Source organism: Rosa chinensis, chromosome 2, assembly GCF_002994745.2.
Source record: "Rosa chinensis cultivar Old Blush chromosome 2, RchiOBHm-V2, whole genome shotgun sequence".
Classification (NCBI taxonomy): domain Eukaryota; kingdom Viridiplantae; phylum Streptophyta; class Magnoliopsida; order Rosales; family Rosaceae; genus Rosa; species Rosa chinensis.
Window position 1 is genome coordinate 45,050,009 of NC_037089.1, and position 16,565 is coordinate 45,066,573.

General features: G+C 38.7%; 3 protein-coding genes and 1 long non-coding RNA gene across 4 annotated transcripts; 1 reads left to right on the forward strand and 3 right to left on the reverse strand.

The window, feature by feature from the left end:
- Positions 1–228: 228 nt before the first annotated feature.
- LOC121051814 lies at positions 229–2,769 on the forward strand. The gene is made up of 4 exons (XR_005807064.1): positions 229–836; positions 918–1,024; positions 1,697–1,772; positions 2,506–2,769. It is a non-coding gene; the product is annotated as an uncharacterized LOC121051814 (long non-coding RNA).
- Positions 2,770–5,569: 2,800 nt separating this feature from the next.
- LOC112190941 (senescence-specific cysteine protease SAG39) lies at positions 5,570–6,764 on the reverse strand. Its single transcript, XM_024330460.2, has 2 exons — positions 6,335–6,764; positions 5,570–6,162 (listed from the first exon to the last, which is right to left on the reverse strand). Exons 1-2 carry the CDS (start codon positions 6,762–6,764, stop codon positions 5,570–5,572), a joined length of 1,023 nt encoding a protein of 340 aa, XP_024186228.1.
- A 2,279-nt stretch (positions 6,765–9,043) lies between these two features.
- Positions 9,044–11,978, reverse strand: LOC121051753 (senescence-specific cysteine protease SAG39-like). Its single transcript, XM_040514926.1, has 2 exons — positions 9,963–11,978; positions 9,044–9,845 (listed from the first exon to the last, which is right to left on the reverse strand). The coding sequence occupies exons 1-2, from the start codon at positions 10,393–10,395 to the stop codon at positions 9,253–9,255; spliced, it is 1,026 nt and encodes a 341-aa protein (XP_040370860.1). The 5' UTR covers positions 10,396–11,978; the 3' UTR covers positions 9,044–9,252.
- A 147-nt stretch (positions 11,979–12,125) lies between these two features.
- Positions 12,126–14,474, reverse strand: LOC112188044 (subtilisin-like protease SBT3.17). Its single transcript, XM_040514927.1, has 3 exons — positions 14,207–14,474; positions 14,008–14,105; positions 12,126–12,391 (listed from the first exon to the last, which is right to left on the reverse strand). The coding sequence occupies exons 1-3, from the start codon at positions 14,398–14,400 to the stop codon at positions 12,312–12,314; spliced, it is 372 nt and encodes a 123-aa protein (XP_040370861.1). The 5' UTR covers positions 14,401–14,474; the 3' UTR covers positions 12,126–12,311.
- Between the last annotated feature and the right edge of the window lie 2,091 nt (positions 14,475–16,565).

Genomic DNA, 16,565 nt, shown 5'->3' on the forward strand with positions numbered 1-16,565 from the left:
AAACTGTCTTGTTTAATATCTGGTGAAGGCTTAGTATTGGAAGCATTACTCAAATGAGGGCGAGGATAGGATGCGAGACGGAGTTAGCCATACGTGGTTTTTTATGTAGCGCGCTTAAATTTCGGGACGAAATTCTTTTTAGGAGGGTAGATTGTAATAACCTGTTTTTTTTTTTACAATTATAGTGGAATTACTGTTGTTAAAGGAAAAATGGTGGCAGACACAACTTTCTGATCTTAGGGACTAAAGCTCGGGGCTTGTTTGTTCCTGTTTATGCATAATTACTGGCTCTGCATCTCTCACTCTCTCACTCCCTCTATTTTCGTCCGAAAAACAGAGCATCGGCTCTCAATCCTCTCTCTCGCTCCACCGGCCACCAGGCAGTACCAAATCACCTCCCATACCTTCAAGTCGATCGTGCGCAGCTGCAGAAGGCAGCCTTGCGCTGCAGAACCACTGGAGACGACGGCGGAGGCCGATGTGTTTCAAAAACCCGTTTTAGTTCCAAGCTTGATAACTCGTGCTTCCGGAAACCAATACGTACCAAACTTCATCCACGAGCTTGCCTCAACCTCCTGAAGCTCCCAGAAGCAACCTTGCAAGGAGGCACAGCCCGTAGCGGCAGCGGCAAGGCAACCCCACGGACCCGGAAAGTTTCGATCCAAATATCTCGAGCTACAGGACGTCGTTTTACATGTTTCTTGGACTGGTGAACTCAGAGTGAGGAGATGAACAACTTTCTACAAGGGATCGAGGCCTGAGGTTGGAGTTTTTACGTTGAAAACTCAAGCCTGCCGGATTCTGGAATTTTTCCGGCAACCGAAACCTTCGATCAGGTATATCTCGAGTTTTAGAGCTTTTTTTTGATTGATTCTTGAACCAGTGAGTTCCCCTTGATGTTCTTAACAACTCTCCAGAAGGAATTGAGGCCTGAAAGTGAAGTTTTTACTTCAAAATCAAGCTCGCCGGATTCTGCATTTTACGCCGGATTCTGGAAAATTTCCGGCCACCCGGACTGTTTTAGGTAATTTCGACCCCTTTCGGTCATTTTCAGAATTCATGCTAGTTAGGAAAGTTGTTAGGCTTGATGCGATGAAGAGGAGCAGCCTGGCCCCGACACCATTGGCGGTGGTCGGCGGCAGCTCGGCCCCAAACTCCGGCGGCCCTTTCCGGCCACCTCCGGGGATCAAAAATGTGTTTTCTTTACTTTTTTAGGTTCTACGTTTCAATACGATCGTATGCATATATATTTCATAATTTTTGGATATCGTATGATTTAGTTATGTATTTTACGATTTTGATCGATTTCGATAATTCGATTTGTGATCTATGAAGATCGGACTGTCCGATGGACTTGTAGTTTTGATATGTTGATCGTATGACTGTCCCTATGACTTTGTGTGGTCATGAGAGAAGATCCGACCGTTGGATCTTCGTATAATTGTGAAATGGTGTTTTGGAAGGCGATTCGTGAGAATCCGACCGTCGGATTTTCTTATAAATCTGTGGAGATGTTAATGAAGGCGATTCAGGAAGATCTGACCGTTGGATCTTCGTGATAATTTCGGGAGGATGATCCAAAGGGAAATCCGTGAGGATCCGACCGTTGGATCATCGTATAAATTCGATCAGACCGTTAGATTGTCATTATTTTATTTTGTGAGTTGTTGGCTAAATTCAAGTCACTTATGATTAGGTGATTGACGGTTTTTACTTGGACGAGCGAGTTTGGTGTGATTGTGTTAATTTGAAGACGCAGCGGGAGTATCGAGGTGAGTAAACCGCACATGGTTCATTCACGAACCGAAGTTCTAAATATTTATATTTAATGCTATAATATTTATAGCTATTAATACATGTGCAAATGACTTTATACATATTTTATTATTGATAAAATATACGTGATGTTCGGTTGTGTTGAGGAAATTATATATTGAGTGAGGTGTTATGTTTATTGTTGAGAAACAATAAATTGTTGATTTGTTGAGATATATTGATCTGTAGAGATCAATAGGTCACGGGGGTGACCATGGCATCTATTAGTGAATCAGGCTCTTGTACCGAGTCGGTGGTTACTAATAGCATTAAATCGTGAACCACACTCTTGCGCCGAGCCGGTGGTTACGATCAGTTAGAGCTCTAGTCTGTCTGCCAAATGTTGAGTGACCTTATGAGGGTAACGGGGAGTGACTCATAAGTGTATAATATATATATATATATATATATATATATATATATATATGTGAGGGTGAGAAAGTATTGAGTGACCTTATGAGCGAAATTGAGAGTAACTCATATGTGTCTATATATATATATATATGTGAGAGTGAGAAAGTGATGAGATTTTGTGGTGGTCGTTGTGATTGTGTTATTACTACAATTTCAATTGCTTGAGTTGAAATTGTTATATTAAATTTGTGCAATCCTTTCGTTTACTCATACGGGCTGTCAAGCTCACCGGGTTTGTGTTGTTGCAATCCCGGTACACAATATATATTTGTGTAGCGGGAAATCTTACAGGTCAGGAGAATCGAGAAGGTGATCAGGCTGCCTAGAGTAGTGGTATTTGAGTTACAGCATTATTGTGAGTTTCGTTATGTTCATTTTGAACTTAACAATTTGGAAATTGTGATAATGTGCTGTAATAAGAAATTGAGGAATTGGATATTGTAATTTTGAGTGGTGCGAGGCGTGTTGCTCTGAAAGAAAATTTTTGATTGATATTTGTATTTGTAATTATTCATGTTTCGGATTTGAATTTCTTATTCAAAATTCGGGGCGTGACAGAGTAACACTCGAACTGTTGTTAGTTTGGCCACCAGAGCAAAAGTCTCACGGTAATCAATCCCTGCAACTTGACTATAACCTTTTGCAACCAAACGAGCTTTATACCTCTCTATTGTGCCATTTGGGTTGTGTTTGATCTTGTAAACCCACTTGCAACCGATTGGTTTATTGTCAGGGGGGAGAGGCACCAAACTCCATGTCTTGTTTTCTTGAAGAGCTTGAATCTCTTTGTCCATAGCTTCTCTCCATCGTGGTTCAAGGACAGCCTGAGAGAAAGATCTAGGTTCCTTTTCGAGTGTAATGTTAACAGTGAAAGCTTTATGTGTAGGAGAGAGTCTATCATGGGAAAAAACATGAGCAATAGAATGAGGGGTACCTGGATGAGTAACCTCGCTCGTGGAAGATGATGGTGCAGTACGTGAAGGAAGGGCTGCCTCAATATGAAAGTCTTGCAATGTGGTTGGAGTTCTAGTTGGTCGTGATGGTCTTCGTGGTTGTGGCAATGGAGAATGAGGTATTGCATCTTGGGATACGGATAAGTCTGGTGGTGACGTATTTGGAAAATGAGATGGTGGAATATTTGAATCTGAGTGATTTGTAGGATTGATATCAGCGGAAGTTGTGGGATTAGAATCAAGATTTGATTCTGAGTGATTTGTGGGATTAATATCAGCGGAAGTTGTGGGATTAGAATCAAGATTTGATTCTGAGGGATTTGAGAAGATTTGATCGTCATCAATGTGAGGTGAGGTAGATAAAGAAGGAAAGAGTTGAGGAGGTGTTGGAGAACTGACAGAAGGCAAAGATGTGGAGAGTTTGGATTGATAAGGAAACTCGGTTTCAAAGAAGATGACATCTCGTGAGACTAACATTTTCTTATCTTTCAGGCTATAGATTTTATATCCCTTTTGATCATGAGGGTAACCAAGGAAGATACACTCAGTAGAGCGTGAATCAAACTTGCTGGGCCGGAGTGGATGAGTAGACACAAAGCAACGACAACCAAAAACACGCAAATGAGAGTAGTTTGGTGATTTGTGAAATAACGTTTCAAAAGGTGTTTTACCTTGGAAAATTGGTGTCGGTGTCCTATTTATTAGATAGGCAGCGGTGAGCATGGCATCCCCCCAAAATGGTTTAGGCAAGTTTGATTGAAAGAGAAGTGCACGAGCAACATTCAACAAGTGCCTGTGTTTGCGCTCAGCGACGCCATTCTGTTGGGGCGTGTTGATGCAACTGGTTTGATGTAAAATACCCTTGGAAGAGTAAAACTGTGTGCATTTAAATTCTCGACCATTGTCACTCCTAACAATTTTTACTCTTTTGCCAAATTGATTCTCAACTAAATTGACAAAGTGAATGAGTAGGGCTCGTGTTTCTGACTTGTGATGCATGAGATAAACCCAAGTGCTTCTAGAGTGGTCATCAACTATGGTTAAGAAATATTGTGCCCCAGAAAGAGATAGGATGTGGTAGCCACCCCATATGTCCACATGAATCGAATCAAATCAAAACAAGAATTACTAGAAGAAACACTCAATGAAAAAGGTCTTCCAGTTTGTTTAGCTAAAGGGCAAATGGAACAAGGACTTGCATTGCAAGATTTATTTTGCAAAAAGGGAAATAATAAAGACACTTTGCTAGATGGATGTTTGAGCCTTTGATGCTATAGGTCATGTGTTTTAGTGTTCACCACATTGCACGTTCCTTTCTTTGGCAGATTGAGACAGTAGAGTCCCTCACCTTCAGTTCCCATCCCAATCATCTTCCCCGATTGAAGGTCCTGTATGAAACAAACTTGTTTAAGAAATATGGTGATATAAAAGGAATCAAATGCAAGTTTGCTGATGGAGATGAGATTTAGGTAAAACAATGGGACACATAGAACATTGTGAAGGACAAAGTGTGAAGAAAATGACACTGTCCCAATGTGAGAAACATGTAATGTGGTACCATCGGGCAACTTCACTGTACGATTGTGCACAGGTTGAAAAGATGTGAGGAAAGACGAATTACAAACTATGTGGTCACTAGCCCCACTGTCTAGGATCCATGTTACATCTTTATTATCTTGTGAGAGGGCAAATGCTTTACCCAAGTGCTCCTCATAGTTAGGAATGTTACCAACAAGATTGGCTGAAGGCTGTTTGATCGAATTCAACTTCTTAGTAGCAGGTGGCCATCATTGGAATTCTCCCATGGTTTTGAGGTCATGGAAGAGCTCTGGTCTTTCTTGTGTTTAATGACCTGTTGTTCTTCGTCACCAGCCATGAGGTATTTTGTTTGTGTAGATTTCTAGGTTCTCAAGAGCGATTGCTCTGATACCATAAAGAGATTTGATAGTGTGAATAATATGTAATAACTTCAATTCAATTAGAATGGTTTACAACGTTTTATACAACAAAGAAGCTAATTCTATCCATAATTATAGGACTAACTATAGTAATACAAATCTCTTAATTAACTTGTGAATGTACAGAAGATACCAATAACGAAGAATCTAGATCATATGAGATTCCTTTCCTCAATATGTACAATGGAAGCGAATGGGGGAAGGTTGAGTGAGATTTAGCAACCTGAAATTTCTTTCCTCATAGACTTACATAATTGGATAATTCAACTGAATAGCAAACCAGGTTCTTAATTTTTGTAATAATAATAAGACTTGCTTTCAGATGTGGTATCTTTTACATATTAGTCCTATTACAAGCCACGTTCATGTACATATAATATATATACAGCTATACAAGGTATTGATTCCATTTGATGGTATATCACATTATCAAGCAGTGGGGTAAGAGGCTTCCATAGCTATACCACAGAGACCTTCCTGTGCGGCAACATCTCTTTGCATTCTTATGTAACCTTCTTCTCCCCATTCTGAGCCCCATGAGTTCTTAACCAACCAATACTTAGTCCCATCATCACTGATGCCATAACCAACAGCGGTAACACCATGGTCCAGGCTCGTTCCACAGGTTCCGGTGAAAACACCACTTGAATAGAATTGGAAATCAGATCCGCTAGCATCAATGGCAACAGAAATAGGTTGATTAGCAACTGCCTTAAGAAGTGAGCTTTCACTGTTAGCAGGCACATCTTCGTGGCCAGTTATCGAGGCTGCATGGCTTGCTTCCTTCTGTGCATTGCATGTACCATCAACACCGGTGTAGGGATAGTTAGCCTCGGTACTGAGTCCATGATTTTGATTAATGAACTGAAAAGCATCGTCCATCAAGCCACCCTCACAGCCTTGATCTTCACCATTGACATCACAGTCAACTAGCTCTTGCTCAGACAAAGAAATCAATTTACCAGTTGTAAGTTGTGTAATTCCTTCCATGGCTGCCACAGCTGAGAACGCCCAACAGCACCCTGTATACATTTTATTTGCACATTTGTGCCAGTCAGAATATAGTTGTCATTCTGTTTCCAAATGGAGAATAGAGTTGTGATTTGTGACCAAAAAAAGAATAAAAAACAAACAAAAGAGGAAAGAATAGTGTGTTAATGCAAGTAACAACAAGCTAGATGCTTAATCACGTACCACATTGGCCTTGGTCCTTGACGGGAGTTACAGCTCCTTTCTGTCTCCAGTCCGTTGTAGCTGGCACGCTAGCATTTTCATACCTGAAAGTAGTGGTCTTTGTGGAACACTCATGCCCCTTGAACCGGTTTCTTGTGGCAGTGAATTCTTCATTTGTGAGGTCTGCAAATCGATTCACACTCAATTTGTAAAGTTTGTTTCCCGCATTATTGGAAGATTCTATAAATGCCACATTGTCCTTGAATATCTGGAAACGTTCCTCCTTCTCGTTGACATCATTATAGACACGTCCATAACGAGCCATCCATTGCTCGTACTTCCCGTACATTGATGAATCTTGGAGATTTCGAGAAGTGGCTTCAGAAGACCAAGCCCCCAAGATGAGGATCAAGGCAAAGCAGATAAATTTGCATTGGTTGTTGACCTCCATTGTAGGCTATAATTCTTGAAGTAATTAGATGAATTAAGAAGTTGGAGCACTGAAATGGTAGGTTACTATACAGTTTATATATAGGAAGAAAATGGCTTTTGTATGATGTCTACGTGCCCCAAAAGTTGGTATGCGATGTCCGTTCCCCAAAAAATGTTCTGATATTGACATTAAGATTGACAGTTTATGCCTACTGATCAAACATTTTTTGAGAAGTTAGTTGCTACCTCTTGTTTTTTTGTCCTTATGTGCAAAGTATTTAATTGTATATATTATGAGAAACAATATACTTTCTCTTGTACTTGATGCCAATGTTCTGTATTATATGCAGGCTTCATTTGGAGACTTCTGAACAGAGAGAAGTATGTGTGTGTGTGTGTGTGTGTGTGTATATTGATGTTATACAATCTGGTATAGGCCAAAATTATATATCCCTGATTATAGTGACAAAATTTGTTATCTATGACTATTGACTAACAATGTTAGTGTTGGTTGACAACATTGAATAGCTTCCTTAATGAGAATGTGTCCAATATACGAGTTAAGTTTTATGGCTTAAAGAGCTCATTCTCAACTTCTTTCTTCGTTTTTCTTCTTCTGCAGATATAATACTAGAAAATTTGTCAGTTTGATTAATGGGAATCAAAGTCGATTAATGTTCGTTGTTACACTGCATGACAAGTTTGTGAGGACTTCATTGCCTTCTAGAGACGTATTTTTTGCAAATTTATGAACAATTTTCTGCAATTTCGTGAACAATTAGCTTATTTCTGGGGCATTATGACTTTCCTTTTGTTGCTATGTAGATGCGTAGCACCAGTAATAAGATCGCACTCACTAGTTGAGCAATTTTATTCTCTTAGAATTGAAAATATGTACTTTCAAATGAATAAAATACTGCATCCTCCCAAGACAGGAGGACTGAAATACATTATGAGTGCAGGACATATGAATCTCTTACTGTTGAGAATATGTATTTTCACTTTTGTGCATGACAAGCAGTGCCAACATCAGAGGGCATACCTCAATATGTGTCCACAAAAAAATTGTTTAGTAATTATACAAATTATTAGAATATTTGGATAGCTTACACTAACTAAAGAAATTGTTTTATGTTTTTCTGATCTATGGATGGTTTTCCGTTTTGCAGAAAACAAAACTAGAATTTTATGAAAACACAAAAGCAAAACAAGAGAAAAAAGTGAGAGAACAACAAGATGATCAGAATTCATATTTGATTTTCCAAATGTATAGAACTTTGTTAGGACTTTGTTATCTTCTTGAGAGGATTTGCTGCGATTTCCTGGAGTCGTTGCTTTACTCTGGTTGCTATACAGATATGCAGAAGTAACACTTAGCAGCGTATATTTACTTAGAACTTAGAAGCCTATATTTCTCTTGTTACAGAGTGTTTTTTGTTTCATTTCCATTGGAATTAACAGTGTCAATGCCATTAATAGTGATTGGGCAGTGCCTATGATGAAACTTCTGAAATCATTACACCTCAAACTCATCTTCATATTCATAACATAAAAGATGATTAAAGTCCACAGCATGTCCATTGTCCAATATAATATGTATATGGACTAGTGACAATTTTCAAAGAATATGTCTCCATATATCACTTTATCGTTGACCTCGTTAACCAATCATCTCCGTCCGGTCGAGATCAATCTTGCTGATGAGATGAAACACTGTCATTCAGTCAGGACCTACATACACTAACTGAGCTTTATCATAGCATTTTAAAAGAAAGTGGAATCCCTTGATTTCCAGCAGGCTATTTCCTAGTGTGGTAGGGATTGGTGGTGGCTGGTTGCCAACTTGCTGATGAAGTACTGAAGAGTTCGTAACAGAGAAACAATGGTGTGGGAACAAGTTTCAGGACCAAAAAAATCATGCAAGTTCAAATTGGTTCAGGCTCCAGAAATCGATTGGTTTAACATTTTTCAAATAGTGCATACAAGTTACATGAATAAGAACTTTCAAAAGCTAGTATTGCAGGCAAAAGACATCGACGAATGAGTTGGTTCCACTATGTCTATTAGTTTATTTTTCAGTATGAGCAAGATCAGGGCTTAGAGGTGTACAAGAGCTTTTGAGGTATATGTGACATTGTGAAGGCACTGTATGTACCAAGTGCCTAGAAGAAGGAATTTAGGCAAGGATAATATGCTCCTAAGAATGGAAACTCATAGTGCTAGGATGAATGAGATTTCGGATTCTGAAATTCTTCTTCCTCATAGAAAGGATAATGGCACAGCGCACATACATGATGCATCCAGTACCTACATGATAAAAATATGTTTTCTATTGATACAATGGTTTCATACATGAGTTGCATAGTAAAACTATACAGCGGTTTTCTTTCTATAATAGTAGTTTTCTTACTGATCTAATTTCTTAGTGTTACACACATAAGTTCATGTACACATATCATAATATATACCTACAAGGATAGTAGGCTTCGTTTCAGTTTAATGGTAGATTATGCAGTGGGATAGGAAGCTTCCATAGCAATGCCACAGAGACCTTCTGGTGCAGCAACATCTCTTTGCATCCTTATGTAACCTTCTTCACCCCATTGCTCACCCCATGAGTTCTTCACCAGCCAGTACTTAGTCCCATCATTGCTAGCACCATAACCAACAGCGGTAACACCATGGTCTAGGCTAGTTCCACAGGTTCCTGTGAAAACACCACTTGAGTAGAACTGGAAATCGGATCCACTAGCATCAATGGCAACAGAAATAGGTTGATTAGCGACGGCTTTAAGGAGTGCACTTTCACTATTTGCAGGCACATCTTCGTGGCCAGTGATTGAGGCTGCATGGTCTGCTTCCTTCTTGGCATTGCATGTACCATCAACACCGGTGTATGGATAATTAGTTTCGGTACTGAGTCCATGATTTTGATTGATGAACTGAAAGGCATCGTCCATCAAGCCACCCTCACAGCCTTGATCTTCACCATTGACATCACAGTCAACCAACTCTTGCTCAGACAAAGAAATCAATTTACCAGTTGTAAGTTGAGTAATTCCTTCCATGGCTGCCACGGCTGAGAACGCCCAACAACATCCTATATGTTTTCATTGCAAGTTAATAGCAGTTATGAATAAAGCATTGAAATTCCAAATGGAGAATAGTTTGTTTTTCTTGTCTTTACATAGACTTAGCTAGATGCTTAACTACATACCACATTGGCCTTGGTCCTTGATGGGAGTTACAGCTCCTTTCTGCCTCCAGTCCATTGTAGCTGGCACGCTAGCATTTTCGTACTTGAAAGTAGTGGTCTTTGTGGAACACTCATGCCCCTTGAACCGATTTCTTGCGGTAGTGAATTCTTCATTTGTAAGGTCTGCAAATTGATTCACACTCAATTTGTAAAGTTTGTTTCCAGCATTATTGGAAGATTCTATAAATGCCACATTGTCCTTGAATATTTTGAAGCGGTCCTCCTTTTCGGTCATGTCATTATAAACACGTCCATAATGAGCCATCCATTGCTCGTACCTCTCATACATTGATGCATCTTGGAGATTGCGAGAAGTGGCCTCAGAAGACCAAACCCCCAGCATGAGGATCAAGGCCAAACAGAAACAGTTGCAGAGTTGGTTGGTGAACTCCATTGTAGGCTTAGGATTGTTGATTGAGTAAATGAATTAAGGAGTTGGTGCACTGAAATGGGAGATTGCTCTACTGTTTATATAGAGATAGACTGTGATTTCTATATTATCTCCGTGCCCCAAAATCCAGCCTGCAATGTCCTTGCCCTCTAAAATGTTCTGATATGAACAGGTAAAGAACTATTTTAATTCACGTCACAATAATTGTTTTTGTTAAACCCCTATTATGTCCTTGTGTGCACACTGATTAATTATTTTAGTATGATTGATTGATGAATTTTCCAATCTCTTACCATACTGCATGCTTTCTTGGAAGCTTGTGAATGGAGAGAAATATGCTTCAGCTGTATGGCTAGGTTGGTCAATAGTCTATTGGTAAAATGAGGTAACTTAAATTAACAGACAGTGATTTCATTATATCTGTTTTATATATTAATTTCAGTTATATGTCATCCCCAAGGAACAAGCAAATAGTTGAGATTCACCACACTATCCCATGGAGGCCAATCTTTTCGCTGATTATGATTAGTTTCAGTTGCCTAAGAAACATAGTTATATAATAAACAACCATGTTAATGTTTTTTTAAGTACATACCAAAATTCCCTAATAGCATTGCATAACTTTGTTATATGGTTTCCCAATTCCTGGTGAATTGACAGTTGTTTAAGCAAGGCCTTTTTCCTATCGAGTTATCTTTCTGGTTCTGTGACACTTGCGGTGATATTATTCTAAAATTATGATCAATCAATTTTTGAAGATGCATATAGGAGCTGTAACTTAGCTAAACTTGTTATGACTGATGACTCTCACATCCTTTCTTGTGCAACAACTTTTGTCCGAAGAAAACTTCGGAAAGCAGATCAGCCTTTGAAATGTGTACTTTTGCAAACACAACCGAACCATCACAGATGCACGCTGGTCAAATTAGTCTTCTTTTGGCACTACTAATACCCAGACGTTGACACTACAATCACCATACCACCATGGTACATAACCCCAAATGTCTGAGTTTCTCTTAGAATTGACCAACCGAGAATACGCAATAGTTCACCAAGTATTACATCCTCTACATTGACAGCAAATTAGAATCTGCAAAGCTCTTCGTTTTCTACTTCTGTGCATGACAGAAATTCGCTACCTAGAATAAAACTTATTATTTAGATGGTTATATTCCACATGGGAACCTCTCCCAATACCTTTGAATGTCAAGTCCGAGCACTTTAAACTCTTTGTTAGAAGTACAGGCCTCATATCTATGCAATAGCATGCCTAAGACTTGCCTCATGTCTATGCTGCAGCATTTCTGTCCACCGACTTGACACCTAACACGAACAGAAAGCTCAGTACTTAAAAGGAGTTTATCTCTTGCAAGGATGGCTTTGGTGCATCATGAGCATTTCCAATATAAGAGAAATCCAAGGAATTCCAGATGAGGTACAATGGACCCAAATGGTGGAAGGACAAGTGAGATATCAGAATCTCAAGTTTCTTTTCCTCGTTGAAAAACTTAATTTGTATGTAGTGAGTGATTCTTTTGGTGTGCTTTTCTTGATTTCTTGTTTAGAAATCCTAATTCTCACCGGCCACAACAAGCTCACCCCTAAGATGACTTTACCTAACCCAACCGCCCATTCCCCAAGCAGGGACATGTTTTTGTCATCTCAAATTCATCTTTGGAAGAGAAAACAGTCTGATGGATCTTTTTCAAGCTGCCAGACATGTATGCAAAAACTAAAGTCAAACTTATATATTGTATATATAGGAAAGTTACATGAGGGGGCAGTTTTAAACGTCAACTTAAAGACCTTAATACGGCAAAGGCAAAGCATGCCAAGAGTAAACAAGTCAATTCTGATTATACATAAAACCCAGATAACGTTTTGAAAAACATTTCATATGGTATGGAGCTCAGTTCCATCTAATGCAGCTTCCCAATCCCAGATCCTGAATGCAGTTGGAGTGTCCTGCTTGGTACGACCTGAAGAACCCCAGGTTGTTCTGCCAGTAGACAATAAAAAACCAAGGTATTATTATTATTATTATCAATAATCATCACTAATCAACAGAAGACAAAGAAACGCGATCCACAACATTGCATAGGATAGTACAACACATTCACAGTTTTTCTTTGCAGTGAGAAAATTCAACAGAATCTAAATGATTCATAGACAAATGTAGTATATTTTTCTTTTGCTGGAAGCAGAGGAACAGTTGAACTCTCTTTGCAAACTAAAAGATATACTAGAGGGTCTCATAACTGTCCTAGCATTGTAACCAAACAATAAATCCCTAAGCAGATAACAAATGGTAAACCTACACCTACATTTCCTCAAAATGTCATAGCAGGCATTGTTCCAACAGTACCCAGTGTCATCCTAGAGGAAACTCAGCCAATCACTTTAGCACGTGATGATCTTCTTACTATATTTCATATCTATGCCGGACAGGCAACTCAAGGAAATGGCATGTACTGTTGTAGGTTTCTTTGCAGCAATCAGCAACGACACTAGTTGAGTGTCCATCAACTTGTAAGTTCAATTAGGTATCTTAGTAAGAACACAAAAACAAAAAGAAAATGTTGCAATACTGAATCTTATCCTAAATTGGAGGATGTCAAACATCTAGGCAATCACTTCTGGATATAACTATAAATATAACTTCTAGACGCATCACATCTACTCCAGATTTATGCTGTTCTAGGCAATCACTTATGTATGTCAATATAAATATAACTTCTAGACGCATCACATCTACTTCAGATCTATGCTGTCTTGGCAGGATAAGGAAATGTACTTACTCTAGTTTTGTTTGCAAAAGCAAGCTAAGACGTTAGTAATTCCTCTACATATCAAACTATGATGCCAGTTATCAGTCACAAATATTATGAATGAACCACTGCAAAAGAGAAGGGGCAAGCAAAAGTATGGACATTCCTCAATCAATGGCAAGCTGAAAAGCTATGATTTAAGTTTAACTATTTGTTTCTCCTATTTTAGGTATTCCACACTCGACTTTTATGAACTGCTTAGGCACACAGTTTCATAGCTGATGTAGGATAGTGACCCAGTAGTGTGTTAAAGGAACAAGTCAAAGCATTCTCAACATGGCGAGAATTTATACACGAGCTGTGGTGCAGGGTGTTCAAGACAAAACGAACCAAACACAAGCCTCAATATCCCCCCTTGAAATTAGAAAGCAAGTTCCAAATGAAGCAACAAAATATAATCCCAATTATCATGCCCCCTGTATCTGCATAATCCTCAAAGTCTACGAGATCAGTCAAGTTCACAACATCCTACAGATAGAGCTGCTAGGAAATCCGAAACAACAATCATCAAGTATTCGCAGCAGATGACGACTCTACGGTTCTTTTAATAAAATTCGCAGCAGATAACTATACAGAAACTGGATGCTCGAAACCATATATATCAGATATGAACAACACCAGCCATCCAGATACGATTAATCCTGTTGATCCTTAACAAAAATCCGATTACGGCACTTGAATTTTATATGAAATCATAATATACAAAGGCAAATAATGACGGAGTATTCACGACAATCATATCAGAAACGCATATAAATCATGAACGGGCAAAGAGAGAAAGGCTTACTCGAGATTTCGGCCACCTGTTGAGGAGTGAGCTTAGCAGAGAATCCACTGGCAGCCGTCTTGTAACTGTAAACCAGAGCGTCCTTTGCAGCCTCCTCACTGTGTGTGTGTGTGTATTTCAAAATCAAAATCAACCAAATCGATTTCGCAGCAAAAACAGAGAGAGAGAGAGAGAGAGAGAGATTAATTTGTAGGCAGACCTGCCGAGGACGGAGGCTAGGGTTCGGATGTGATAGGCCTCAGGCTCCTCATTTTGCTGCGGCTTCTCGGTGTAAACGATGTGGACAGCGGATTCCGAATTGAGGGGAGCAGAGGAGGAAGAAGAGTCGGCCATGGCGATTGAGAATGTGAGGAGGAGAATGAGAAGCGAGATTGATGAAGCCGTCTTCACCATTTGCTTTGATTCTTATAAAAGGAGCAAAGGCCAAAGCTTAGCGACGAAGAATTAGGAAAGGGATAATATATGCCCGCTTCTTCTACGAGACGAAAATACGACACCGACATAAGTAACTCCGCATGTGTCACTGTTACCTATGCCATTCTTTCCTGCCACTTGGCACCCTGCACTACACATGCACCTACTTTCTCTTTCTTTCTTTATTTTAATAATAAAACGTAAATTACAAGAGAAGTTTGTGAGAGTCTTAACGGGAAGAAACACGTCCTACGTAGTTAGTAAGGCTAATCAATCGATGCACATGTAAGAGTGTGTTTTTTTTTTTTAGAAAATTACATAGTAGCACATGACCAAATATGTAAACACAAAAAACCTACTTTTAAAAAGATTTATATAAATGAGGACATGAGACCAGGCCCAAAAATCAAATGATGTAAACATGATTTCCAATTATAATGAAAAATGACTAAAATACTCGAGTTTTATCATAATTTACGGCATTGCCACTGACCATATATCAAATACCTAAAAATTGAAAGAGTAAAATCCTCATATAGTACCCGAATTATCATGAAATGCACTTTTTGGTACCTACAAATTTTCAAGGAGTCCAGTGGTACCCGTACTATCCCTCCGTTAGCCCTGATAGTACCTCCGTCCATTATTCCATTAAAAATGCCTATGTGGCAGTCATGTGACACTCATGTGAGTAAAATAGTAAGGGTAAAATAGTCTTTTCATTCATAATTAGAATTATAGAATTTAATATATTTAATATCTATAATTAAAAAAAAATATTTCGACACATAAAAAAAAGATAAATAATACCCAATTTATTCCTCACTGTTATCGGGACACTTGGGTCAATTAATTTAAGTACTTTTATTTTTGTTTAGTTTTTTTTATTTTATGAAAATTTAATATATACTAATTTGGAGATAACTTTTTCTCGAACAATTAATAGGATTAATCAATAGAGATGGTAGGTAAATCTAGATATTCACTAAATTCAATTCTAGGTCTTTCTTTTAACCTAGTTTAATTTAGTTTAATAAAAAATTTGTAAAAGAAATATGAAAAATAGGTGTTTTACGATTTTACCCATACTTTAACGGAATAATTGACGGAAGTACTAAAATGGCTAACGGAGGATAATACAGGTACCACTAGACTCCCTAAAAATTTGTATGTACCAAAAAGTGCATTTCGTGATAGTTCAGGTACCATATAAAGATTTTACCCAAATTGAAAACCTAAACGGAAGGACAGCAAAATAGAAACGCAGTAGCAGAAACCCCAACGACGGGGCCAAAGCAGTAGCAGAAACCCTAATAACGAGGCCAAAGCAGTAGCAGAAACCCCAACGACTGGGCCAAAGCAGTAGCAGAAATCCCAAGAACTAGGCCAAAGCAGTAGCAGAAACCCCAAGAACTAGGCCAAAGCAGTAGCAGAAACCCCAAGAACGGGGCCAAAGTAGTAGCAGCTACGATTAAATCCATGCTCAGCTCGAATTTGGCTTCGGTGGAGGTCGATAAGGTAAGCTTTTACTCCAATTTGCTGCCTTCGTTTATGTTCTTCAAATTAGGATGGGGAAAGAGTGAGAGGAGGTTGGAGTAGTAGGAGTAGGTTACTTATTGGGCTATGCAACAAGTGTTTGCGAAAATGCTTGTGTGATTGTTTGTGTGGTGATTTTACTGCGTTTCAATTCTTGTAATTTTGTTGATATATGGGTGCTATTGTCGCTTTCTTGCTACTTAGCAATGAAGGAAAAAGAAAATCACACAGAACAAAACATAGTGATTCTTATTAGAGCTCTTCTCATTGTTGTGTAACCTTTGGGGAAAATTGGTTTTAATCATCAGACTAGTTTCTAGATATTTGGCTCCCCATTCTTTCATGTTTATATATTTTCAGCAGACATTTGATTGGATTCAGTAATGTCGAAGTGAGGAGGCGATGGCATTTTATATTGCTGGAAGCCAAATTCCTAGATTATGATCTTGGTTGCCACTTCAGTTCTCATTTCAGTAGGGGTTTAATTTTGAGCCTCTGACTAATGTTCACATGTTGTTTTGAAGAAGCCATATTTGGGCTTCTATAGTTCTTTTGTCTAATTTCTGTCAGTTATTTAGAATATGCTTGAATGGTTTTGCTTTGAGGAT

Bases quoted from the DNA above. Each gene is read 5' to 3' on its own strand.
- LOC112190941 (XM_024330460.2), bottom strand. From the start codon at position 6,764: ATGGAGGTCAACAACCAATGCAAATTTATCTGCTTTGCCTTGATCCTC. The intron at 6,163-6,334 runs GTACGTGATTAA...AAATGTATACAG, and splicing joins CAAGGACCAAGGCCAATGTG to GGTGCTGTTGGGCGTTCTCA.
- LOC121051753 (XM_040514926.1), bottom strand. From the start codon at position 10,395: ATGGAGTTCACCAACCAACTCTGCAACTGTTTCTGTTTGGCCTTGATC. The intron at 9,846-9,962 runs GTATGTAGTTAA...GAAAACATATAG, and splicing joins CAAGGACCAAGGCCAATGTG to GATGTTGTTGGGCGTTCTCA.
- LOC112188044 (XM_040514927.1), bottom strand. From the start codon at position 14,400: ATGGTGAAGACGGCTTCATCAATCTCGCTTCTCATTCTCCTCCTCACA. The intron at 14,106-14,206 runs GTCTGCCTACAA...ACACACACACAG, and splicing joins CTAGCCTCCGTCCTCGGCAG to TGAGGAGGCTGCAAAGGACG. The intron at 12,392-14,007 runs GTAAGCCTTTCT...GTCTACTGGCAG, and splicing joins ACAGGTGGCCGAAATCTCGA to AACAACCTGGGGTTCTTCAG.